At 44.3% G+C, this 27367-nt stretch overlaps 1 protein-coding gene across 3 annotated transcripts; it reads left to right on the top strand.

The window, feature by feature from the left end:
• Nucleotides 1-144: 144 nt before the first annotated feature.
• On the top strand, nucleotides 145-26890 carry RACGAP1 (Rac GTPase activating protein 1). 3 transcript variants are annotated; one of them, XM_034791729.1, is made up of 17 exons: nucleotides 145-250; nucleotides 5191-5279; nucleotides 7195-7397; nucleotides 8565-8701; nucleotides 11180-11249; nucleotides 12424-12477; nucleotides 13375-13452; nucleotides 13785-13902; nucleotides 19005-19135; nucleotides 20165-20329; nucleotides 21285-21380; nucleotides 21662-21860; nucleotides 22732-22837; nucleotides 23054-23186; nucleotides 23374-23509; nucleotides 24520-24628; nucleotides 25682-26890. In XM_034791729.1, exons 2-17 carry the CDS (start codon nucleotides 5195-5197, stop codon nucleotides 25755-25757), a joined length of 1896 nt encoding a protein of 631 aa, XP_034647620.1. In that variant the 5' UTR covers nucleotides 145-250; nucleotides 5191-5194; the 3' UTR covers nucleotides 25758-26890. The 3 variants fall into 3 exon arrangements, with proteins under 3 accessions (XP_034647620.1, XP_034647622.1, XP_034647621.1); XM_034791731.1 differs by lacking the exon at nucleotides 145-250 and adding an exon at nucleotides 636-770; XM_034791730.1 differs by lacking the exon at nucleotides 145-250 and adding an exon at nucleotides 636-791.
• The last annotated feature ends 477 nt before the right edge of the window (nucleotides 26891-27367 follow it).

Below are 27367 nucleotides of genomic sequence, written 5' to 3'. Positions count from 1 at the left end.
AGAAAGCAGGGGGTGGAGCCAGGCCAGGCCCTCAGCAAAGATGGTGCTCAGTTCAGCTTCAGCATGCCAGTTCTACGCGTGGAAGTGGAACCAATGAGTGGCAGAGATGGCCCGGATAGCTTTCTGTGATTGGCCAGCTGTTAGGATTCAAATCAGAGCGAGGCTGCCGCGCGGAGCTAGGTGGACGTAGACAGTTAGCGCCCGCCGGGTGGGTGAGGGATCGTCGCCCCGAGGTTGTGAGGCGGCCAGGGTGAGTGGCGGGGTAGCGGGGTCACTCCGTCGGGCGGGCGTGGGGCCGAGGGGGCCCTCCCGGGTGACGCTGTGGGGGGTGGAGGCGAGTACCGGCGCTGAGTGACCCTCAGGCTGGTGGGAAGGGATCGCCCCATCGGCTTCCCCGGTGACGGGCCCTCCCTCCCTCCGGCCGCCGCGCTGCGCCGCGCCACACTGACCCTCCGAGACGTGGAGCCGGTGCCCGTCGGCAGGAACCGGTCCGAGCTGGCCCGAAGCAGCCCTGCGCGCTCTGATCCTGGCCCCGTGGTATCGCGGCCCTGAGGGGACGGCAAGCCCTGGCGGCGGGAGGGCGATGGAGGATGCTGGCGAGTGGCGGTGCCTTCGACGCAGCTGGAACGTGCCCTAACCTGAATCGTCTTTGTACTGACCCGTCCTCCTCCCATCAGGCAATGATGGATTAACCTCGGGGAGCCTCCTGACCAGTAGCTGGGTCCCACAATAGCCGTCTCTGCCCTCAGGCGGGGTCTGACCTTTGCCCGGTGGGCATTGCTGTATTGCTGGTAGGGGGAAATAGTTGTGTTTTGGACGTCCCAGAGTGAACCTGTAACTGTCAACGGGATGTTTAGGATGCACTGCAGTAGAAGCCTCGTAGTGTCTTTCTCTAGAGGCATAATTGAAATTCTGTTAGTTCCTTGTTTATCCTAAATAAACATATAGCTCTTTCAGTGGGATCCTAATGACTCTTTTAGATACACTCCTCTTACTTAGAGGCATCTTTGCAATTGACATTGTAAATGTATGATAAGGCTTAAGTTAGACCTTTTGAATCTCTACCTTGTGTAGAGAAAGAAAGAGAGTGATTTATAGTCTGGAAGAGGTACCTCCCTTTTAACTGTGGAACAGAAGAGTTGCCCAGCATGGTCTGTGGTAGGACATGGATTACCTTTGAAATGAGCCTTTGAGAGATCTAAAATTAATTTTGACTCCTTAGTTAGGACTGCTTGGCTTCCATTTTCTGTCTCATGTTTAGGTCTGGAAATCCATGAAAGCACTGTAAATAGCATATTTTAGGAAGATGCCTGGGTGATTGATGCTTTAAATACACTGTACACATCAACCCTTCTAAAATGTTTTGCATTTTGCCTTCTCCAGATTCTTCTCTCACCCCATATTGTCTATTGTATTTTTAAATGGTTGAAATTCTTCATTCATTCTTCTCTAAACCTGGATTTTTATACCCTTTGACAATAACTTGGTGAATGTAGACTTTAAGTGCCACTGCTCAGGCAGCTGTACTTAATATGTGCTGCCTACATGCTTTTTAGGTGTTGAGGTAAAAGGCATAACCAGCTGAAGAACACTGTTCCTCTTCAAGTTAGTAATTGTATGGAGGAGGAACAGTTAAATTTTGTAAGAGTTAACTTACCCATGCAATCAATCTTTGTAGCCTACCAGACTTTCTTTCATAGACGTCTTACATACAAATAGGAATAGAGTACAATCGAGGTTGTATTAGCTGTTTGAGGTAGTCCCATTGATTTCAGTGGGACTGCTCTTGTGAGCAAGGAAAGCAGGATTTAGACTGTTAGGATTCTGTTTATGGTGAAATGGGTGTATCTACTTACACTTTAAGAATGCAGCTCTCATAGATGTACTGCGGGCCTTGCTAGTATACCTTTATGTTATCCCATAAGTGTTACTGGTGAGAGAACTGCAGAGTGAAGCACTAAGCACTGAAGCTGAGAAGAGGAATGTTCAAATATCATGTCATCGTCCAGTGGTGGACTTGTTATTAGTCCTTCTCTACAGAGAACAATCTTCTACCTGCAGAAATGGTAGGCTTGCCAACTAATGAGATGCCTGCAAAGTTCCAAGAGGTGCTTGAGACACTGTTGGCTAAATAAGAAGGCTTCAGATGGTTCTGCAAAGCTGGCACTGATTGGCTAGTGGTGAAGTAATGATTTTTTTTACTGCAAGAGTGCTCACTTCTGTGAGTAAACACATATTGCCACCTACATCCTATTACATAAACCTTGGAACATGGGGACCTGAATTCTGGGGTTCTGTTAGGGCTGACTAGCAACATGTCTGTCAGGTGAGGTATATATAAATGGCATCACTGTAAAGTGGGGAGCCTGTAGAAGACAAACAGATGATCGGATGGCAAAGAAAATAAGCAAACACAACCAAGGTCAGTCCGACCACCAGCTAGACGGCAGGACATTGTACGTAGGAACATAGCCAGCCTGGGCTTAGCAGAGGAAAAAGCCATGGACAGGAATGGCTAGTGGTGTTGTACTGTGTCTGTAAAGTTGCTTTGGGATAAGGGAAGAGTAAAGTTTGCATTTCAGTTAAAGGGATAGTGTGGGGATAAAGGAACTCTTTGAAGTTCCTCTTCCTGTGAAGGGCAGAGCTGGGCTACTGCTTGCTTCCTCCAAAGGTCTTTGGATTCCCAATAGAGGAGCTGGCACTACTGCCTGCAGCCTGTTTGAATTTTTTACCAACTTCCGTTGCTTGATGTGGAGGGACCCATTGTGTAGTCAGTGATGTCATGCCTGATTGGTCCTAATTTTTTTAAGTAACCAAAAGTGGTACTTAATTTTTTTTCTTACACTTATTTTTATAACCACAGGAAACTGACCCATTAAGAACCTGTAAAAAGAACTGCTGCTGAAGTGATTCCAAGGACACTTAGGGTGACCAGATGTCCTGATTTTATAGGGACATTCCTGATTTTTGGGTCTTTTTCTTATATAGGCTCCTATTACCCCCCACCCCCTTCCCGATTTTTCATACTTGCTGTCTGGTCATCCTAAGGACACTTAACCCACTAGTGCACTTTTATTGGTGTAATCAGATTGCAGTGGAGAGTTTCTTGGTTAGTGCTTGATTATTAAGAGGCATATCATTCTGGATATGGTACCATAAGAATTCAGGTTGTCTAGTCTAATCCCCTGCCAAGATGCAGATTTTTATTGTGTCTAAACCATCCAACACAGATAGCTATCCAGCCTCCTTTTGAAAAACTCCAGTGAAAGAGTTTCCATAACCTCCCTAGGCAGTCCGTTGTCCTACTGCTCTTACTGTTAAGAGGTTTATGGGTGGTAGCCGTGTTAGTCTGTATCAGCAAAAACAACGAGGAGTCCTTGTGGCACCTTAGAGACTAACCAATTTATTTGGGCATAAGCTTTCATGGGCTAAAACCCACTTCATCAGATGCATGGAGTGAACAGCACATGAAAAGATGGGAGTTGCCTTACCAAGTGGGGTGTCAGTGCTAATGAGGCCAATTCAATTAAAGTAGAAGTGGCCTATTCTCAACAGTTGACAAGAAGGGGTGAATATCAAGAGGGAAAATTACTTTTGTAGTGCTAATGAGGTCAATGCAATCGAGGTGGATGTCACCCATTTCCAACAGTTAACAAGAAGGTGTGAGTCTGTTTTTGAAGTTTTGTTGTTGAAGGATTGCCACTTTTAAGTCTGTTATTGAGTGTCAAGGGAGATTGAAGGGCTCTCCTACTGGTTTTTTTTAATGTTACAATTCTTGGTGTCTGATTTGTGTCCATTTATTTTTTTGTGTAGAGACTGTCTGGTTTGGCCAATGTTCATGGCAGAGGGGCATTGCTGGCAAATGATGGCATATATCACATTGGTAGATGTGCAGGTGAACGAGCCCCTGATGGTGTGGCTGATGTGGTTAGGTCCTATGATGGTGTCTCTTGAATAGATATGCTGACAGAGTTGGCAACAGGGTTTGTTGCAGGGATTGGTTCCTGGGTTAGTGTTTTTGTTGTGTGGTGTGTAGTTGCTGGTGAGTATTTGCTTCTGGTTGGGAGGCTGTCTGTAAGCGAGGACCGGCCTGTTTCCCAGGGTCTGTGAGAGTGAGGGATTGTTTTTCAGGATAGGTTGTAGATCGTTGATGATGCGCTAGAGAGGTTTTAGTTGGGGGCTGTGGGTGATGGCTAGTGGTGTTCTGTTACTTTCTTTGTTGGACCTGTCCTGTAGTAGGTGACTTCTCCCTGGACACTCAATAACAGACTTAAAAGTGGCAACAAAGAACAGAAATATTGAATTGCATTCTTGCAGTAGAATTTTTCTTCTATGAGGCATCAGTTCTCTAAAGAGTTTGAATTTTCCTTGCTGAATGGGATTAAAGCATGCCTGTTCACAGTGCCTTATATGTGAGCTGCTTTTACCCTCCTAATTGTGAAGGTGGTGAGTTGTGTAGCATGGATGCCAGGACATAGTACTATGTAATCATCTGCCTGTACTTGGTATTAACATATTAGCCCGAGTTCTCATAAGCATTCCAGCAGAAATCTGCATTAGAGAAGTAATTTCTGCGCTGCTGAACTAGCAATTTCTGTATTAATCACTGCTGTGATGTAATTTAAAATGCTGGCCATGGCAGTACCAAAGATCTTTTCAATAAGAATAGTAATTTAAAAAATGAAGCAAAATCCAAATCTACCCAAAGATTTCCCAAGAACACTTCTGTTTTATTTTTTATGTATGTAGCTCTGAAACTGTATGAATAATGGTGTCCTTTGAAGAGTTATATTACTCCTAGGCTGGAATTGGAACAATATTGTATACCCTCAAAATAATAAATTGGCAAGAAATCCCTGATTGTCTTGTTGGGGTATGAGGTCCTACAGTATATTGCAAGTTACCTGAAGCATTGGAGTGTTTGTGTGGGTGGAAAATGTAGTGCTTCTGTACAAAGCTGTCTTGACCATCCTCCGTTCATGGGACACCTGAAGACCTTTTTTTCCAAGAATAAGATGAGAAACATACAGCTCTATGAAACTGCATTCTTGAGAGACTTTTGTGTTTGGCTGCAAATGTTAAGTCAGAGACTTTTGAGCACAGGTTTGTCTTAGGCTGGCGATGACTCCTGTGTCAGGAGGAATGGAAAAACCTGGATAGATCACTTTAAATCTTTTGATTTCTTGGCAGGAAGATGGAGACTGCAATGCTGAACTTACGGAATCTGTTTGACCAACTCATGCGCCAGTCAGAATTTCTAAATGAAGGAAATGAATACCGTAAGTCATGTCACAGTTAACTCATGTATGTTGTTCAGTGTAAGAATTGACAATTGCTCGCTCATTTCGACTTCAGCCCTGAGTACTAAAGAGCCCACCGATGGCTTTGTAAGTAGTGGTGCTTTTCCAGGTACATAGATTTGGGAGCAAACTTGGTTTATTTGCTCTGACTGGACTCCTGAAGTGACTGGCTGGACTTCTGGGATGAATGCATCATGCTGTAGCATCCTGATTTTCTTGCACACAGAATTTCAAAGTTGGAGTTTGTAAGGTGTAGGGGTGTGCTTGTGCATGCGTGTGTGCAAAGCTAATTAGTACCAAAGGAGGGGGTGAAAACCTTAGGGGGGCCCAACAGTTAACTTTCTTCGACGTGGGCCCAAGGAGAGCCCACACGGTCTGGGACTAACCGCTTCCATAAATAGCAGGGGGGAAAACACTGGCTGAAGGCAAACTTGTGAAATCTCTTCTTGCTGTAACTTTGCAGGGTGGAACACTTATATTCCCCTTAGGGAAGTGTTAAACCGCTAAAGGAAATGGGCTTTATACAAATATTGATTTGAAAGTAAAATTATCTAGCTGAATGGAGTTGCAGCTCCAGACATCTATAATACTAATCTACATCTACTGGAGCATATTACAGCAGATACATTTGAATCTGCTATTGAAAGTCTTTCTGGTGTACTGAGCTGTGACCATAACGCAGTCTGTCTTCTTGTTATTTTAATAGCAGTAGTTTTAGTCTGATGTATGACAACTTGCCAGGAAGGTCATCTTTTTCTTTCTGCTGATTTAGCATAACATATGAAACCTGGGGAGTGACTATCTTTTATTGAAGTCTTGTTTACATGCTAGGGACTGGGTGGCCAGTAAAACATGAATCCATGATTCTGGTATTGGGGACTGATGTAACTGCTGGGGAGATCAGCTAGACCAGTGGTCACCGACTGGTTGATCCTAGAGGATCTCCCAGTCGATCGTGATCTCCAGCGGCAGCGCAGTGTGGCTGCGGCTAAGGCAGACTTCCTGCTTACCCTGGCCCCACACCGCCCCCGGAAGCGGCCACTACAGCCCCAGGGGCAGGGGGTCTCCCTCCGCACGCTGCTCCTCCCTGCAAGCACCACCCCTGCAGCTCCCATTGGCTGGGAGAGCTGTGGGGGCGGTGCTTGCAGAGAGGGGCAGTGCACTGAGCCATATGCCCCCCCTGCCTCCTCCCCACCCCCAGGGGTCACAGGGTGCGTTGGCCCCTTCCGGGAGTGGTGTGGGGCCTTGGTAGGCAGGGAGCCTGCCTTAGTCTCGCTGCGCCCGCCGCTGACCGGGATTCACTGGAGGTAAATGCTGCCTGGCTGGAGGCTGCACCCCAACCCCCATCTCCGAGCTCCCTCCTGCACCCAAACCCCCTGCCCTGACCCGTCTTCCAGAGCCAGCACCCCATATCTCCTTCTGTATCCCATACCCCCTCCTGCACCCCTACACTCTGCCTCAGTCCAGAGCCCGCTCCTGCACCCAAACTCCCTCCTAGAGCTTGGACCCCCTCCTGCACTCCAACCCCCTGCCCCAGGCTCAGCCCAGAGCCCCCCCAACCCCAACACCCTGCCCCAGCCCGGTGAAAGTGAGTGAGGTTGGGGGAGAGTGAGGGGGGGGGCCCTCAGGGAAGGGGCAGGGTAGATCCTGGGTTGCCCTTAGATTCAAAAAGTGATCCTGGGCGTAAAAAGGTTGGAGACCACTGAGCTAGCCTCTAGGCTCTTCTGCAGACTTTTTTCCTCTTCAGCTGGGTTTGCTAACAGGTCAGCTGATCTGTTATTTTTACTTGAAGGCAATCATTAATGGAAAGTTTCTTCCTACATAAAGGGGCAGATGCTGTATTTCTTCTGCTTCTATTCTTCACTGTTGTTAAGACTAAGCATCTTCTTCCCAGAGTTTATCCAGTTGGCAAAGAACTTTGAAGAGTTCCGAAAGAAGTGGCAGAAGGCAGATCATGAGCTGGCCAGGTACAAAGATCTTCTGATGAAAACAGAAACTGAGCGTAGTGCACTGGATGTAAAGCTGAAACATGCTCGCAATCAGGTGGATGTGGAGATCAAGCGAAGACAGCGAGCTGAAGCAGACTGTGAGAAGCTGGTGGGTATCCTGTTACTTGTGATGTGACTCCTGTATGGAACAGGCTTTGGTTTTCATTCCATAGAGATTCACCTAAATGAGTGTTTCCGTGGTATAAATAAGTCCACTCAGATAAGGATCTGGAAAGTTACAAAAGAGACCTCTATGTACCTAAATGTGTTGGCACAAAAATATTAATTTCTGTAGTATATTTAATAGCTATACATGTCTCCCACAGTACCATCACCTTCAAATATAACAAAATGGAAGACTCCACTGATTTTAATGACACTGGGCAATAGGAAACGGCACATGGGGCATCTTCAACTGATTATAATATTAGGAATGTTCAGTGTGGTTCTATGACTGCTTGAGTTCACTCTCTTTAGCTTCAAAGCTACGTGCAACTCTTTTGGGAGTTTAATGAGCCTGATAGGAACTCTTTTCACTCTCCTGATCTCAGGTAGAGAGGATGTAGACAGCCTACCACCAATGGCATGTGTGAGGCAGGAATGGAGAGAAATACTGTATTACGTGGATTTGCGGAGAGCCACAAAACCATGACTTTTTGCATCACTGCAGCATTGTGAGACATCAACAAATTCCAGGAATTTCTATTGGGAATCTTGTGACTTTCTGTGAGGCCTTTTGCTGCAGTGGCTATCCAGCTCTTTAGGGTTTAGTAACTAGACATTTATAACCATGCAGGTAGGAATTGAAGCATATTGGCAAGACTAGTATGGAGTTTAATTCATCCTAATGTATTGTTTGGAAGAGTCCATATTGGATTCCTCAGCAGACTGGAATTGTTCAGCACTATGTAATCCTTTTATGCATTTCTCAGCAGTCTAAAAAGGTCCAAGCTACTTGGATTTATGGAAGACAATAACTGGCGCCTAATAAGACATCAATACATTGTTTTCTATTGCAAGAGAGTATAGCCTTCATTTGAATAGTGGTTTAATTCAGAAGAATCTCACTGCTGCTACTTTAAATTGAGTTTGTTACCTGTTGGAAGCTGGGACGCCAGTTTCTGCTTTATGGGCTTTTAATATACTGTTGAAGTAGCACACTTCATCAAAGCCTACCTGCATTAGCTGTATTAAATGTCTTATGGTCTGCCTGTCTCCCATAAATCTGAAGTGAAGCTTTCTCCCCTAGCTACTACTGATGTTTTCCGCTTTACAGGAGCGGCAGATCCAACTGATTCGAGAGCTACTGATGTGTGATGCATCTGGCAGTATTCAGCTAAGTGAAGAACAGAAATCTGCCCTGGCCTTCCTTAACAGGCCTCAACTTTCCACTGGGGGTTCTGGGAACAGAAGGTAGGGAAGGTAGCAACCTGACCATAAGGGAAACAACTGATTAGCACAAATACTTAAACTCTTGGATATCTGGTCCCTAGGTTTACAGTAATCTCAGACTATAGTAGAGGTTTTTGACTTTTCCTTTGCAATACCCCAAAGCTACCAGCTTTTTTTCTCCTGTGATCCTGTATTCCAGAGTTTCACATGACCTCTTCCTCAAAGCAATCTAATGTATAACATAAATTATTTTAGTTTGAAAATTTTGAAACTTTAACTGTTCTTATTGAAAGCTATAAGAATTCCATATTTCTCAGTAAATTTAATTAAAGCAGGAAATAGCATTTGAATTTTTGGGGGGCAATAGGGGGTTTTTTTTTTTTTTTTTTTTAATGAAATCTTAGGTTCTGTAGAAAATTTGTATTTGGTATCCAAAAATTTTTTTTGTCTTGGGGCTCCATTGTTCTAGGAGACTACTATTGCCACCAGAACTTTGTGTGTGGGTTGAGGAATATAAAAGCATAGGACAATGCATCTTTGTTGAAACCACTCAATTTTTTTTCCACTCCAGCTATAATCCCACTAAAAGGAAAATCTTTCACAAGTATATAGCTGTGCTAAACTACTTGTCAATAACTAAGCCTGCACATCAATAATAAACCTAAAGGTGAAACAGCAGTTCAGAAATACTTCTCCCAGCCACTGACCTGGCTCCAGAGAGCTACTATATTTATCATTGTTTGTTTACCAAGGATTATCTGAGCTGAATACAGACTTGGGGGATGGTGGGAGGAGGAGGGAACTTGGGATTCGTTGTGGATAACTAAATGAAAGCTGATACACATTGAGCAGAGGTTGTCAAAAATAAACAAAATTCTATGGAATATAAGGAATAGGACAGAAAATATTTCAGTGCCATTATATAAATAAGTGACATGATCTCATCTGGATTACTGTATTCAGTCTCAAAGATATACCAGAAATATGGGGGTTCAGAGAGGCACTAAAATGATTTTTGTAATGGAAGACTTCTCTATGAGAGGATATCAAAAACTTGTAACTACTTAGAGAAGGGATGGATAGATACAAAATAATGCTAAAAAAATATAAATTGGGTATTCCTATTTATCCTTTCTCACAATGGAATTGGCATTCCATGAAACTGAAAGCAAGTTTAAAACTGACCATGGGAAACTTCTTAACACCTGACAAATTAACCTATGGGATTCATTGCCACAAGATATCACCAAGGCCAGAGAAAAATTACTCTATATAGGGAATAAGAACAGTTACATTAGTATATTGTATTGGAGAATGCATGTAAACCTTCATGCTTCAGGACATAAGCCAACCATGAACTGATGGGGGTTAGGAAGATTCTTCCTTTCTGGGACAGGATATTCCATAACTGTCCACTGGGGGGCTTCTTTCTTTCTTTCTTCCTCTGAATGAACTGACACTAATAACCATCAGAGTAGATGCTAAACTAGTCAGACCACTGATCTCTTCTGGCGCGGTTGTTCCTAATTTTTTGTTTTACAATCATAGAAATGTGGGGCTGGAAAGGACCTTGAGGTCATCTCATCCAGGCCCCATGCTGAGGCTGGACAAAGCACATCTAAATTATCCCTGACCGGTGTTTGTCTAACTTGTTCTTAAAACCTCCAATGATGGTGATTCAAAACCCTCCCTTGAAAGCCTCTTCCAGAACTTAACTATCTTTATCATTAGAAAGTTTCTCCTAATATCTAATCTAGACCTCCGTTAGTGCAGATTAAGCCCATTAGTACTTGTCCGACCTTCAGTGGACATGAAGAACAATTGATCACCATCTTCTTTATAACATCCCTTAACATATTTGAAGACTATTATTGGGTCTACCCTCAGTCTTCTTTTTCCCAAGAGTAAACATACCCAGTTTTTTTAATCTTTCCCCATATGTCAGGTTTTCTAAACCTTTTAGCATTTTTGTTTGTTTTCTGGACTCTCTCTAGTCTTAACTGTGTTGGTAGTTAAATAGTCTCGGCTAGGTTTTGAATTTAATACCACAAAACTGCAAATTAAATGGGGATAGGGAAGTAGGAGAAAGTCACTCTTCTGTGCTTGTCTGATGGGCTGCAGTCAAAAAGAACTTGTACATTGATTTATGAAGGAACTTAGCTTTGCAATCAGAAGAGGTAGAAGCTTTATGTGGAAGGGAGGAGGAAGAGAGAAGACTTGTGATTTGGGAATACAACAAAATACTGACATGCTAAATCTGGGTTATGCCTACTCCATGGATTTTGGTTTCCCCTAGTAAATCGCAAATGACAGTCCATCAGTTTGTGAATCTACACTCTTATTTATGCTGCATTAATGCTACATTCATCGCATCAAGATATTGCCTTGTTCCAAACTAGAATACATAGCTATTGCCTGGTCAGCAAGCTTGCCCTGGAATCATGAAGTCAACTGGAAATGAAACCTACAGACTAATCGGTTTTTTACTTTACGTCTTAGACTTTCAACAATAGATGAATCTGGCTCAATTCTATCAGACATCAGCTTTGACAAGACTGACGAGTCATTGGTAATGTAACTCTAATCTTTGAGAATTATCTATCTTCACTCCCCATATTGCAGTTTCAGCAGTGCAGTGTCTTGCAGTATCAACCATAAAAACACTGCACTGCTAAGCAAAATTAAATAGTGTCCTTATATGTTGATTCTGCTGACAGCTATGATATGAGTGTTCTAATTTTGCATCAGTGTGCTGGTGCAAGATTGGGTTTATAGTCTCTAGTTACCATTCTGTCTACAGGAACCCAGTACTGTGGTATTATAACTAGGGATTCACATCTGGTGTGGAATGGCAAAAAAAACCTAACTAGCTTCAAGACCGAGCTTGTTAAGTTTATGGAGGGAATGGTATGATGAGATGGCCTACACTGGTATGTAGTGATCTGCAACTGCTAGCAGCATACATCTCCAATGGCTGGTAATGGGACACTAGATAGGGGGGCGTCTTTGAATTACTACAGAGAATTCTTTCCCAGGTGTCTGGCTGGTATGTCTTGCCTACATGCTCAGGGTCTAACTGATTGCCATATTTGGGGTTGGGAAGGAATTTTCACCTGGGTCAGATTGGCAGAGACCCTAGGGGGGTTTCGCCTTCCTCTAGCATGGCGCAGTGATCACTTGCAGGTTTAAATTAGTGTAAATAGTGGTTTCTCTGTAACTTGAAGGCTTTAAAACATGATTTGGGGACTTCAGTAACTCAGCCTGAGGTTAGGGGCCCATTACAGGAATGGGTGGGTGAGGTTCAGTGGCCTGCAATGTGCAGGAGGTCAAACTAGATGATCATGATGGTCCCTTCTGACCTTAAAGTCTATGAGTCAGAGTCTTAGTAGTTCCAGCATGAAATTTAAAGGGAGTAGTGAGTGTAAGAAATGACTAATGAGGGGTGGAGGGGGTGGTAGAGGCCAGTGAGAATTCTGAACCTCTGTTTTTATCCCTGCTATCAAAATCTTAATGAGCACAGAGGTGTGGGAACTGCAGAAAAGCTGACTTCCCTGGTTATAACCGTCCAGAAATCATGAATGGAGCCAGAGGAAACATTAGATTCGTAACTGGATGATGTTAAGACTAACGTGTATTATATTTGTCTTAAGCTCGCTGGTCCACCGTTCTTTAAAATGGATTTAATGAAAGACATGGCTAAAGTATCTGCAGTATGCTAACACAATACTTTGTCCTACCTACAGGATTGGGATTCCTCTTTGGTGAAGGCTGTCAGACTGAAGAAAAGAGAGAAACGGGTATGTTACATTCTTTCCCGTTAAGTGGTTGGAGCAGTCAGGAGTAACAATACGTAGCACTGTGGCTACATTTGGTAACTCATCTATTATAATAGACTCTCTGATCTGGTGGTCACTGTTCAAGCTCAGTGAGATCAGACCTCCCAGAAATGCACTCTAACCTGCACCATGGGCAAGAGATGGAAGGTGTCTTTTGACTTAGTTTATAGAACTGGACTACCTAGATGAATAAATCCTTAATTCTTTTGCATCCAAAAATTCAGCACTGTTGTGTGGATTCAGATGAAAGCTTTGGAAGTAACTTTCACTTGTCAGCTGGAGATGATGAAGTGAATTCCCACGTCCCATGCTACTCTCACCTGCAGCTTACAAGCGGAAAGTTACTTGGAGTGAAGCTTCTTGGTGGACTTACTGCATCTTTCTGGTAACATGAAACTAGTAATAGTGGGAAATTAAAGATAGGTGTTCCCATCATAAAAGTGGGCTCAGGATTTGTCCTACTATCCTGCAGTCAGCATGTGGGATGGGTAAGGAAGAGGGATCCGAACCATCAGAAGAGATGGCTGTCTTATTGGGGGAGGATTTGGTATTTGCTCCCTGTTTTCCAATAGCATTCCTCATGTTGAAGAGGGAAAATTACTTCCCCTGAAGGTCTTGGTGGTAGAGCACTCAGTTGGCCAGTCAAACTTCTTGGGAAGATTGTGTGCTGAACCATTTCTACTGCTCAGTTAGGCTGCCTTATTGCACAAGTCTTCATGTCCTTTCTAAATAGAAATCATTATGGACTTCAATATCTGCAAACGCTGCAGTGGAATTTACCCCAATCCTTCAGGAAATGTGGTGTGATGCTCTAGGCTTGACGCCCCCAATCTTGTTTAACACACATTTTCTTTTCAGCGTTCTTCCAGGCAGTTCATAGAAGGCCCACCAGGTCCTTTAAAAAAAACCCGATCAATTGGCTCCACAGTGGACCAGGTATGTAAACCCAGCTGAGTTTGTGTGCACCTCTTGTCAGAGGTGGCTGTATTGGTGTAGCCCCCAAATGCAGTAGGATACTCTGTGAAACTAGAGCTAGTATAACAGTTTCACAGGACAGCAACTCATGGAGTCACAGCTAATGCCAGTCACATATTTTGGAAATTATCTTCCTTTTCTATCCCTCTGTTGTCTGACACAAGATTAAATCAGACATCTGATTAAGTTATACACGTTAATGCAATATAAGTGATCTGCTGGGGCCAATAAAAGCTAAATATCCCTTTCCACGTCATATTGCCATCACTAATCGTATAGCTCTTTCATTTCAGGGAAACGAGTCTATAGTTGCAAAAACAACACTTATGGTCCCTAATGATGGTGGCCCAATTGAAGCTATCTCCACTATTCAGACTATACCTTATCATCTCAGAAGCCGGAGGAAGACAGGTAGGTATATGTATGTCTGCGGGCTGTCCCTTATCCTGGTTTTAATGCACGATGTCACTAATTTTCATGAATCTTTATTTGGCTGTCTCTGCAGACACTGATACAAATGGGGGTGATTATGTTGAAAAGTTATTTTGAAAAAGGGTAGTCTGAGGGATCTTAATGGCTCCTAGTAAAGTTAACAGCAAAGACCAGAACTTGTTTGCTGGACCACACTTCACAATGACCAACTTCACAATAAATAAACTAGGCACACAAAGTTTCTCTCTGCCATCTCTTTATTTGTTAAATATAACTGGGCTAGTAAGTGTTAATATATAGGAGAGGAGGATGGGAAAAAAATTCCAAGAAAATCTTTGTTCCCTTCACCTGCTGCTTCCCATTTCTCCTATAATTAGCATTAAACAGGTATCTTGAAAGGTAGTAATCAAATAATAGTCTCTCTCAGGTGTCCTAACTCTGGTTGTTGGGGAAACTCTAAATTTAGCTTGTTCTTTAAAAAGAAAGGTTTATTCTTTGAAAGTTGGGTTACAGAATGATCTTTAAATGGGATCGAGGCAAAAGAAAAAAATAAACATGTGGGCATTTTCCTTTCAGACCCTCTGAAACAGACCATAGTTATTTCTAGCCCAGAGAAAATCAAACTGAAGGACAAAAGCCAAACTTCTTGCTTTTAGCCTTCTCTTCCTGGCCGTCTCCAAATAAATGACTCTAACTGCTAAAAAAGTCTCTTTCATAAATCTTCTGTATGGAGATATTCTGATAAATCTAACACAGAGTGTGGGGGCGGAGGGGTTTCTAGTATTGCTTTTATATATTCATAAGCAAAGTAATTGCTCAAAGAAGTTTGGTATACTAGAGTGATTAGAAGTACACAATGTGTATCCAATATAAGAACTATGTGCCTGTATTAATGCTTATGTGGTAGCACTTATTCTCTCAGTTAACCCAAGATGTGCTGCTCCTGGGCAATAATAATTGAAGCATGTTGCCCTAATTCTCTGATCTTAATTGCTTTCTAAAGTAACTTGGCTTTGCTTTCAGTTTTAACACACTAATGCACCATGCTTCTTGCTTGGCTTTGGAGAGCATGTCTGCAAGAGTGATTCCCCATCTGAGGGAAGGGAGCAGAAGGAGACTCCACCGATTGGAAGGCAAAAGATGCACTGTCCTAGGGATGGGGGTTCCACGACCACCACTCCCAAGAGGAGGAGGAGGGTGGAGGTGGTGGTGGTCGGGGACTCCCTCCTCAGGGGGACTGAGTCATCTATCTGCCGCCCCGACCGGGAAAACCGAGAGGTCTGCTGCTTGCCAGGAGCTAGGATACACGATGTGACGGAGAGACTGCCGAGACTCATCAAGCCCTCGGATCGCTAGCCCTTCCTGCTTCTCCACATGGGCACCAATGATACTGCCAAGAATGACCTTGAGCGGATCACTGCAGACTACGTGGCTCTGGGAAGAAGGGTAAAGGAGTTTGAGGCGCAAGTGGTGTTCTCGTCCATCCTCCCTGTGCAAGGAAAAGGTCTGGGTAGAGACCGTTGAATTGTGGAAGTCAACGAATGGCTACGCAGGTGGTGTCAGAGAGAAGGATTGTTCGACCATGGGATGGTGCTCCAAGAAGGAGTGCTAGACAGAGACTGGCTCCACCTAACGAAGAGTGGAGGGATAGCTCAGTAGTTTGAGCATTGGCCTGCTAAACCCAGGGTTGTGAGTTCAATCCTTGAGGGGGCCACCTAGGGATCTGGGGCAAAATCAGTACTTGGTCCTGCTAGTGAAGGCAGGGGGCTGGACTCGATGACCTTTCAAGGTCCCTTCCAGTTCTAGGAGATAGGATAGGATATCTTCGCCAGCAGGCTGGCTAACCTAGTGAGGAGGGCTTTAAACTAGGTTCACCGGGGGAAGGAGACCAAAGCCCTGAGGTAAGTGGGGAAATGGGATCCTGGGAGGAAGCACAAGCAGGAGAGCGCAAGAGGGGAGGACTGCTGTCTCATGCTGAGAAAGAGGGACGATCGATGAATTATCTTAAGTGCCTATACACAAATGCAAGAAGCCTGGGAAACAAGCAGGGAGAACTGGAAGTCCTGGCACAGTCAGGGAACTATGATGCGATTGGAATAACAGAGACTTGGTGGGATAACTCGCATGACTGGAGTACTATCATGGATGGATATAAACTGTTCAGGAAGGACAGGCAGGGCAGAAAAGGTGGGGGAGTTGCGTTGTATGTAAGAGAGGAGTATGACTGCTCAGAGCTCTGGTATGAAACTGCAGAAAAACCTGAGAGTCTCTGGATAAAGTTGAGAAGTGTGAGCAACAAGGGTGATGTCGTGGTTGGGGTCTGCTATAGACCACCAGACCAGGGGGATGAAGTGGACGAGGCTTTCTTCTGGCAACTAGCAGAAGTTGCTAGATCGCAGGCCCTGGTTCTCATAGGGGACTTTAATCACCCTGATATCTGCTGGGAGAGCAATACAGCGGTGCACAGACAATCCAGGAAGTTTTTGGAAAGTGTAGGGGACAATTTCCTGGTGCAAGTGCTGGAGGACCCAACTAGGGGCAGAGCTTTTCTTGACCTGCTGCTCACAAACAGGGAAGAATTAGTACGGGAAGCAAAAGTGGATGGGAACCTGGGAGGCAGTGACCATGAGATGGTTGAGTTCAGGATCCTGACACAAGGAAGAAAGGAGAGCAGCAGAATACGGACCCTGGACTTCAGAAAAGCAGACTTTGACTCCCTCAGGGAACAGATGGGCAGGATCCCCTGGGAGAATAACATGAAGGGCAAAGGGGTCCAGGAGAGCTGGCTGTATTTTAAAGAATCCTTATTGCAGTTGCAGGAACAAACCATCCCGATGTGTAGAAAGAATAGTAAATATGGCAGGCGACCAGCTTGGCTAAACAGTGAAATCCTTGCTGATCTTAAACGCAAAAAAGAAGCTTACAAGAAGTGGAAGATTGGACAAATGACCAGGGAGGAGTCTAAAAATATTGCTCAGGCATGCAGGAGTGAAATCAGGAAGGCCAAATAACACTTGGAGTTGCAGCTAGCAAGAGATGTTAAGAGTAACAAGAAGGGTTTCTTCAGGTATGTTAGCAACAAGAAGAAAGTCAAGGAAAGTGTGGGCCCCTTACTGAATGAGGGAGGCAACCTAGTGACCGAGGATGTGGAAAAAGCTAATGTACTCAATGCTTTTTTTGCCTCTGTCTTCACGAACAAGGTCAGCTCCCAGACTGCTGCACTGGGCAGCATAATATGGGGAGAAGGTGACCAGCCCTCTTGGAGAAAGAAGTGGTTCGGAACTATTTAGAAAAACTGGACGGGCACAGGTCCATGGGGCCGGATGCGCTGCATCTGAGGGTGCTAAAGGAGTTGGCGGATGAGATTGCAGAGCCATTAGCCATTATTTTTGAAAACTCATGGCGATCGGGGGAGGTTCCAGATGACTGGAAAAAGGCTAATGTAGTGCCCATCTTTAAAAAAGGGAAGGAGGAGGATCCAGGGAACTACAGGCCAGTCAGCCTCACCTCAGTCCCTGGAAAAATCATGGAGCAGGTCCTCAAGGAATCAATTATGAAACACTTAGAGGAGAGGAAAGTGATCAGGAACAGTCAGCATGGATTCACCAAGGGGAAGTCGTCCCTGACTAACCTAATTGTCTTCTATGATGAGATAATTGGCTCTGTGGATGAGGGGAAAGCAGTGGATGTGTTATTCCTTGACTTTAGCAAAGCTTTTGATATGGTCTCCCACAGTATTCTTGCCGCCAAGTTAAAGAAGTATGGGCTGGATGAATGGACTGTAAGGTGAATAGAAAGCTGAATAGATCATCGGGCTCAACGGATAGTGATCAATGGCTCCATGTCTAGTTGGCAGCCAGTTTCAAGCCAAGTGCCCCAAGGGCCGGTCCTGGGGCCGGTTTTGTTTAATATCTTTATTAATGATCTGGAGGATGGTGTGGGCTGCACTCTCAGCAAGTTTGCAGATGACACTAAACTAGGAGGCGTGGTAGATACACTAGAGGGTAGGGATCAGATACAGAAGGACCTAGACAAATTAGAGGATTGGGCCAAAAAAAAAACCTGATGAGGTTCAACAAGGACAAGTGCAGAGTCCTGCACTTAGGACGGAAGAATCCCATGCACTGCTATAGACTCGGGACCGAATGGCTAGGTAGCAGTTCTGCAGAAAAGGACCTAGGGGTCACAGTGGACGAGAAGCTGGATATGAGTCAACAGTGTGCTCTTGTTGCCAAGAAGGCTAACGGCATTTTGGGCTGTATAAGTAGGGGCATTGCCAGCAGATCGAGGAATGTGATCGTTCCCCTTTATTCGACATTGGTGAGGCCTCATATGGAATACTGTGTCCAGTTTTGGGCCCCACACTACAAGAAGGATGTGGAAAAAATGGAAAGAGTCCAGCAGAGGGCAACAAAAATGATTAGGGGTCTGGAGCACATGACTTATGAGGAGAGGCTGAGGGAACTGGGATTGTTTAGTCTCCAAAAGAGAAGAATGAGGGGGGATTTGATAGCAGCCTTCAACTACCTGAAGGGGGGTTCCAAAGAGGATGGAGCTCGGCTGTTCTCAGTGGTGGCAGATGACAGAACAAGGAGCAATGGTCTCAAGTTGCAGTGGGGGAGGTCTAGGTTGGATATTAGGAAACACTATTTCACTAGGAGGGTGGTGAAGCACTGGAATGCGTTACCTAGGGAGGTGGTGGAGTCTCCTTCCTTGGAGGTTTTTAAGGCCCGGCTTGACAAAGCCCTGGCTGGGATGATTGGTCCTGCTTTGAGCAGGGGGTTGGACTAGATGACCTCTTGAGGTCCCTTCCAACCCTGATATTCTATGATTCTATGATTGCCTGTGAGGTAAATAATTGTCATTAATTGCCAGTTGTATCTTGTAACAGCCTCTGCTGGTTGCACTACCTTTGCCATAACACAGATGCCAGGTGGCAGTACTTGTTAGGCCATGGATATCCCTCAGTCATTCACAATAATCTCCTGCCGGTTCCAAGTTGACTCAATCATTGTATAGTCTTTATACTGAAAACAGAAGGCTGGAAAATTATTCTACAGAACTCTCTCTCTCTCTTTCAGCCAGTTTACAACCCTGGAATAGTGACTCAAGCTTGGGCAGTAGGCAGCTGGAATCCAGATCTGAAACTGATGGATCTAACACTCCTCAGAGCAATGGAGGGATGAGGCTGCATGAATTTGTATCAAAGACGGTATGTGTACAGGCAGTAGGAACTTGAGCAGCTCTCCCCTTTCAGTTCTCGTGTGGGTGGACTATAGAGTCAGTCCTGAAAGAGATTCACTGGACCTACTGCTGTACATCCCTCTGAGTGCAGGCTGGTGCAGTGTCAGTTATCCAATCTGATGTTGGCAGTTTCAGCTCTGGACTCTGATCCTGAGTCCTCAGCTATGCCCTAGGATATATGCAGGCAGAGGTGTCCCTTGGGTACCGCGAATCAGGGTGAGGAGGTGAGGTGAGGCGAGAGACAGGCAAGCGGGGTGGAGAGGTGAGCAGGCGGGGTGTATGTGGAGGAGCCCCCTACCAGAACTGACCCCTCCCCCCAGCACCACCTCCTCCCTCTCACCGCCTGCCACGGATGTTTCGCAGTGTCAGGAGGCGCTGGGGGGGGGGGAGTGGGGAGGAGCAAGGGTACAGCATGCTTGAGGGAGGGGGTGGAACTGGGTGGGAAAGGGATGGGGGTGGGAAGAAGCAGGGTGGGGGTGAGGTCTTGTGGGTAGGGGTGGAGTGGGGATGGGGCCTGGGCAGAGCTGGGGAGGGGGGAGGAAAGGGGTGTAAAAGCACCCCCTGGCAGATAGGCGCTGAGTTTCTAATGTCCCAGGCCCCGCAACACCGCTAGGGACCGCCCTGTATGCAGGCATATATCTTTGTTAGCTCCTACTGTGAAACATCTTGCACTGCTATGCTGAAGTTTAACAGCTGACAATTCAGCCCTTGAGATCCAGAGTTTAGACTTCCCATGCATGTCCCAATGACTGTAAGAGATGTCATGATGGCTGGAACTAAGATGATAAAATAAATGAGCAGGGTTTGCTAGAAGCAGAATCACTAACCATTGACAAGGGCTTATTTAACTCCCAACCCTATTAGTCTGCCTACAATGGTATCTGTACTTTGCCATCAGTATAGAACAAGAAACTCATTCAATATACCTGTGCTAAACTGTATCTATTGTTTTGTTGCATTATTACCACTTCCTCATACACAGGCTCTTTATTTCCAGGTTATCAAACCAGAGTCATGCGTTCCATGTGGAAAGCGGATAAAGTTTGGGAAACTGTCCCTAAAGTGCAGGGACTGCCGTGTGGTGACTCACCCAGAATGTCGGGACCGCTGTCCCCATCCCTGCATCCCAACATTAACAGGCACTCCTGTCAGAATTGGAGAGGTATGGCTTTATGTGAGATGAGCTTTAAACCCTGTAGCTGCCAACAACAAATGGGCTAATGCCCATTTGGGAGAACTAGACCTTGCTTAAGGATTCCAGGAGTCTTATATACTGGTTAACTTGTTGCTGCATTATGTGGATTGTCTGCTTTATTACAGATCTAATAGATGTACATAAATGAGACTGTTAAATAAAGCCAAGAATAGTAGGAATGGGGGTTTTTTGGAGGGTGGAGAATTGTATGTGGTGGAGGCATTTTGTTCTGATTTTACAAGCAATCACGGAAACTATTTCTGGCTCTGCATGTATCCGTGTTTCCCGTCTCAACTGAAGTTATTGGCAAAGTTATTTTGCTTAAATTGGAGCCTTAAGATGCTTTCAGGTTGGTGAATGATGGCACAGCTAAGCTGGTCTTTAGGAGTCTCCTGCTTGTTTTAGGCTAGATCCCTCTTTTTTTTTTTTTTTTTGACCACTCACAGTAGTACTCCTTCCCTTTGTCTAGACTTTTCTAGTGAACTTAAGATCCTGATATATAGGTGCCAGAGTTATCTGCTTTATTAAATGGTAATATTACTTGCTCTCCTTTCCCTTCATATCTGCTGCATGGTCCATTTTCCACTGGCCTGTGAAGCAGGAGTCTTTTGCCTGAGCCTCTCGTGTATGGTAACTCCACAGGTGCAACATGTCTTAAGTTAAACTCAGTTCTTGGCTCTCCATTTCCTACAGAGTAAGACTGTTGTATGGAGGACTTCTGGGTAGATACTGTTTAGCTCTCTATAGGAACACATAGTGTTTGTCCTCTCTTTGTGCCCATGGCACCTACCTCTGTGGGTCTAGGGAATGAGAATCTAGAGACTACTCCTAAGCCTAGATCTGTTGGGATCTCCTGAGCACTTCCAGTGTCCTGAAACTTGTAAATGTCAATGTTGCAAAATCAGTCTCTTCCTTCTTATAGGGGACACTGGTGGACTTTGTGCCCATGACTCCGCCAATGATTCCTTCCATTGTAGTGCATTGTGTGAATGAAATTGAGCAGCGAGGGCTACGTGAGGTAAGAATCACCTGAAATCAGTGGGGGTACTAGTTAAACAAATTTGGCTGTGATGATTAGAGCCACAGTTGGTTAATCTGAGGATCTCTTGTTTATGATGCTGTAGATATACACAGTGCTGTTCAACACATGAGTCACAATGAGCAAGTTACAGTCCCTACTCAGAGATCTCACAATTTACAATGGGGGCAGGAGACTGCTTTTACTGAAGAATCTAGACTTTGCCTTCTCAAGATGTTTGGGCAGGTGAAGTCCTGACTTTAGGCATTGCTCTCTAACAGACAGGCCTATACCGAATTTCTGGCTGTGACCGGACAGTAAAAGAGCTGAAGGAGAAGTTCCTTCGAGGGAAGACTGTGCCCCTGCTCAGCAAAGTGGATGATATCCATGCCATCTGTGGCCTTCTTAAAGACTTCCTGCGCAGCCTAAAGGAACCCATTCTCACATTCCGGCTAAACAAGACTTTTATGGAGGCAGCAGGTGAGGCGAGCCAAATGCCATTGGCAGTTGTAGTGCCTGAGGGTCCATTCTCAGACAGATCCATCTGAATTGGCAATCCTTCTTGGATGTGAATGTATTGGCAGTACTGGGTATACTGTAGAGAGATCTTCCTTCCTACCGTAGATCTGCCTCTACAACACTGCCTGGTGTTAGCTTTGTTATAGTGAAGTATCTCATCCGAAGAAGTGGGCTGTAGTCCACGAAAGCTTATGCTCTAATAAATTTGTTAGTCTCTAAGGTGCCACAAGTACTCCTGTTCTTCTTATCTCATCCAGGTCTTCGAAGAACTTTCTCTGATAAGTAATCTGCCTTGCAGCTGCAGCTGTCTCATTCTGTGGATATTATCATGTAGGCTGCTAACATTAGGTGGATACTCACTCTCTAGATCCCATATTTTTAGATTAATCCTTAAATAATCCCAGTTTTTGATTTTTGGAATTAATCAATAGTCCTGATAGTCAGTATCCTGTTCAGGAATCATGCACAAGTTTAGTGCAGTCTTGAAGCTATTCTAACATTTGTACAGAAAATCTTTGAAATCAGTGTCCAACAGAGAGAGCACAATACTTACAGTGCTGTTCACCAGAAGATTTCAAAGCATTTTACACACATTAAGCCTCGTAACACAAAACCTCTGAGACACTGGTATTAGCCCCATTTTAGATGAGGAAACCAGAGCACAGGTGTTTAAATGACTTGCTCAAGGTTAGATAGTATCAGTGTTAGAATTAGAACTCAGGAGCATGGGACCCAGAATCTTCTCACCCTCCAGCACTGTGATGGAACATACTTTTGTCTGAGGGAAATGATCCCACAGGCCTCTCTAATCGCTTTCTTTTTTTATTTAAAGAAATTTTGGATGAAGACAACAGTGTGGCTGCCATGTACCAGGCTGTTGGTGAACTCCCTCAGGCTAACAGAGACACACTTGCTTTCCTCATGATTCACCTTCAGAGGTGGGTTCAGCCAGGTTAGGAGTTCTGGAAATGGGGAAAAAGAGATGATGCTGTAGTTCTGTTTCTACAGGCTCACACTGGTGGTTGAGTGACAGAGGAGTCTTTACCTGGGACTATTTGCAAATTCAGATATAATTGACATCAGCTCACATTATCAGGGTTTTCTATCTGTGAACAAAATTTACTCAATGTCCTTTTTCTTTCTTTCTTGTCTAGAGTGGCTCAGAGCCCAGACACTAAAATGGACATCACCAACCTGTCCAAAGTCTTCGGCCCCACAATAGTTGCCCATGCTGTGCCAGATCCTGACCCCATGACACTCTTGCAAGACACTAAACGACAACCCAAGGTAGGTGATTAGTAATGACACCTGGCAGAATGTTGATGTAAGACACATGAAGTGTCCTGTTAAAGAATCTGATTATACTGGCACCTGGGGCTGTTGTCCTCTGGCCCATCTGATACCACTTTTAGGCTGAATGAATTGTAAGTTTCTGGTACGGTGGGGAATTGTGTGCTAAAGTGTGTTTCTGTAGGTGGTAGAGCGACTGCTGTCACTGCCAGTGGAATACTGGAGCCAGTTCATGATGGTGGAGCAAGAAAACATTGACCCAGCGCATATAATTGAAAACTCCAATGCCTATTCCACTCCCCGAACACCAGATGTTAAAGGTAGCCTGGAATGTTGCTCTATCAGATCTTCAACTATGGCCAAACATCCACTCTAAAACAGTGACATCAGATCAAAGCCTTTTGTTAGATTGTGTTGGAACAGGCTTGCCAAACTGTGTAATTCCTACTCCTCCTCTTCCACACTCCAGTTACCATACAGCCTTTGACACTGATGGTCATGGCTCTTTATCCCTGATATGACATTTCAAGTGCTGTAGCCATATTGTTTCCAGGATAATAGAAAAACCAAGTGGGGTAAGGTAATATCTTGTATTGGACCAACTGGTGAAAGAGACAAGCTTTCGAGCTACACAGTGTAGCTTGAAAGCTTGTCTCTTTCACTAACAGAAATTGGTACAACAAAAGACATTATCTCACCCATCTTGTCTCTCTAATGGCATTTCAAAACAGGCATTCTTTGGTCTGTTTTACCCACCTCCCAGCCTCAGGAGGAGTATTACTTTTTCACACTGAGGGCAACATTTTGCTCTTAGTCCCCAGCCTAGGCCTAACTGTTACCATTCACCTTGATAACCAAGCATCTGTAACACCTGCTGCCTTTAGTGCTGTAAGTCGGAACATCAAGCTACAAAGAAGCTTTTAAAGAGTTAAATATCTAGCTGTGGCATCAATTGGTGCAATGTTACAAGGGCATTTGGTGGGGACTGGGGAGGGAAGTAGCTTATGACAGGAAAGACGAGCTTCTCTCAAACTTCAGCAAACTTTGTGGAAGACTAACACATTTTTACATACAAAGTGTACTAAGCAGTGACTCCTGCTTCACTTAGCTTTGCTGTTGTGCCTCTATTTTTATAGAACATATTGGGCCAGTTTTTCTGCTGTTTTCACTTGTGTAAATCTGGAGTCCCACCATTGACTTCAGCAGAGTTACCCTGATTTACCATATGGCAACAGGGCAAAATATAATCCCATTACCTTAGTTTAAGAAGAAACATTGTATGTGAGTTATGTGCCTGTTCTAATATGACTCTTGTTTCCTCTGTCGGAAGTGAGCATGCTGGGTCCTCTCACTACTCCAGAACAGCAACTGACAAAGACTCCTTCATCTAGCTCCCTGTCCCAGAAGGTCCGATCTACGCTCAGCAAGACTACCCCGAAGTAAGTGAAACTGCATACTTTGGGATAGTAAAATCAAATGCTAAGGCCATGTCTACACTAGAGAACTTACAGCGGCACAGCTGTATCGATGCAGCAGCGCTGCTGTAAGATCGATTTGTCTAGCTGCTCTATGACGATGGGAGAGAGCTCTCCTGTCAGCATAACACCTCCTCAAGCGGTGGTAGCTATGTCGGCAGGAGAAGCTGTTCACACCCAGAGCATCTGTCGGTGTAACATATGTCATTCAAGGAGGTGCTTTTTTCACACCCCTGAATGATATAAGTTATACCAGTGGTAGTGTAGACATGGCCTTAATCTGAGCTACTGTCTCAGTCCAAATAATATCATGCACTATATTTGACTGTTTATATATCCCAATAAACTAAAGGTTGCAATAGGACTTTGTGGACAGTATGAGTTTGGGAAGCAAGAAACTTTGGCCTTTGGGGAATAATACCTACCTCATGGTTACGGAGCATTCATTGAGTATTGCACAGTGCTTGGTGTTTATGCAGTTTTTTTATAAGAGACTAATCAACTGCTTACTGGGGTGGAGAGGGGCACTACTCCATGGGAGGGTTGGAATATATGGCGGAGAGCTCAAGGGATTGAGAAAGTTACAGGGCATTAGATCTGCCCTTCCTCAATGCAAATTTCATAACAGTAGGGGGCTCCATGAAAGCCACCTGCCTTTCATCCCTGCTTCTCTATGGCTTAGTGCAGCTGGCCAGAGGGACAGCTTATATGTACAGGTCCAAGCTTCTCTCCCTACCTTCCATGGCACTCAGTTAAACAGAATGCCTGTACTTCAGACTCTAGGAACCAACAAAAGGCAGCCCCATCATAAGTAGTATGTGACCTCGTGAGCAGGGAGGGGGGACCACAAACAAATCAAAACTAAAAAGGAGTGTTTAAAGAGCACAGAATGGTGAAAAAAGATAATGGCACTGTACATGTAGAGGTGCTAATTCACCAGTCCATCACAAGGAGGTGCTCTAATGGCAGGGCTGGGAATTATTGCTTTAGAATAGATCCTTATCTCTGTTTAATTAGGTTTGGGAGCAAAAGCAAGTCTGCAACCAACCTTGGACGCCAGGGATACTTCTTTGCCTCTCCTATGCTGAAGTAAAATGGACCTGGAGATTCAGCCCTTTTATAACGTTTACAGCCCACATATGCATGACTACAATAAAGGACTAACTGCCCTTCACTACTCTCAGCAGCCTGTGTACTAGGGTATAATCTTATTACTTTTGTTTTTAGCTTAATTGAGACTTTTAATCAAGAGTTTTATTGTGCAATGTATTTTATTAAATATTTAGTGCCATATTGCATCTAGCATTAGTGAGTAAAGTCACTGGCAAGATCTAGTCAATATGTTAGGGCAAATTGCCAGAAAAATATTTTAATTTGAAAATATATATCTTTCAATGGGAAGCTGGCCTCCATCTGTTTAAGAGCACCTTATTGGAATTCCATTTAAACACTTTCTGAAAACTATAAGGCAGCGTTTTGCACCAGCAGTAATCCTACCTTGTTCCAAGAGAACTACCATAATCCTTTGGGGAATGAGTGCTGATCCCGTGTATTGGGAAGCAGTGAATGCTGAGAAACACTTGCTCTTCCTTTTGCAAGTCTATTTTTAGTGAAGCCAGTGACTTTAAAAAGTGAGAATTCTTAAAACTTGGTCATGTGAAAAATTACAAAAACCAGTGTTCCATAATGTGCCTAAATCTGCCATAAGTCTTGAGACTTATTTGTGTACTATAAAGTGGCTCAGCCTGTAAATATGGTACTGAAATTTGCATCTATCTTGAGTACAGGCCAGTAATTTTGTCCTCCGCTTCTACAAAAGCTAGTTTGGTTTGTTCTTAATGAATTGCCACTTGGTATGTGACTTATACAGCAGAACTACATTAAAAATATCTGCTGTCAGTAAAGAACAGTTTTATAGATTGTCTGCAGATACTAGCACAAAGAATTATTGGATTGGTACTGGGGGCGCTTTAAAAAATTGTACAACCTTTCTTGATTTTGGGATGGACATGTTTATTAATGACAATTTTCAAAATTCCAGGATATGAGAGAGGATGCTAATTTACCTAGCTCAATGTTGCACCAGAAGACTTGTTAAACATGTACCAATACTTGTAAACATGACTTCTCTGTACTAAGTTCCTGGAAACTGTACTGACTTTTGCCTGTAAGAATCACGTACAGTTGGTATATCTGAAAAAAGTAAAATCACACTTTTCTAATGAGGCCCAGGCTGCTTTGTATTTTGGCTAAGGCATTTCCCTTATTTGTGTGTTTAACATGGCATGTTTCAGACCAAAGTTCATAGTAGGCCTGAGATTCTCTCCACTCTTACTTTCTGCTGCTGCCCCCCCACAGCAAAACACCCCCAAAAAGACTTCCCTCCCGCCCCCTTTGAAATACTTCATGAGCCAGAACAGTCTAGGAAACAAATATTTTTCACCTTGCCTGCCCAGGACTGTTGATCACTGTTGGATGTGATCCCGTATATCAATGACTGTAGTATGAAGGTGGGTAAGGAAATAGATTTTCTGAGTCAGCAGAGGCTAGAAAGAAACAGGTAACACAACCTGAGGGAGAAGAGAAGTCTATGGACTTGTAGGTGAGGGGAGAGGCCCCCACAATCTTGTAAGTGGCATTGCCTATTACAGGCTTGCCTAAACTTGTGTGTGTGTGTGTGTGTGTGTGTGTGTGTGTGTGTGT

Source organism: Trachemys scripta, chromosome 16 (genome assembly GCF_013100865.1).
Source record: "Trachemys scripta elegans isolate TJP31775 chromosome 16, CAS_Tse_1.0, whole genome shotgun sequence".
Classification (NCBI taxonomy): Eukaryota; Metazoa; Chordata; order Testudines; family Emydidae; genus Trachemys; species Trachemys scripta.
Note: the sequence above shows the minus strand (reverse complement) of the source record. Positions and strands in the feature narration are given on the sequence as shown.

What these genes read in the sequence shown, in the direction of transcription:
- RACGAP1 (XM_034791729.1), top strand. Translation starts at nt 5,195, where the DNA reads ATGGAGACTGCAATGCTGAACTTACGGAATCTGTTTGACCAACTCATG. An exon ending in GGGGGTTCTGGGAACAGAAG is followed by an intron (nt 8,702 to 11,179) that starts GTAGGGAAGGTA and finishes TTTACGTCTTAG; the next exon opens with ACTTTCAACAATAGATGAAT. An exon ending in ACACTAAACGACAACCCAAG is followed by an intron (nt 23,187 to 23,373) that starts GTAGGTGATTAG and finishes GTGTTTCTGTAG; the next exon opens with GTGGTAGAGCGACTGCTGTC.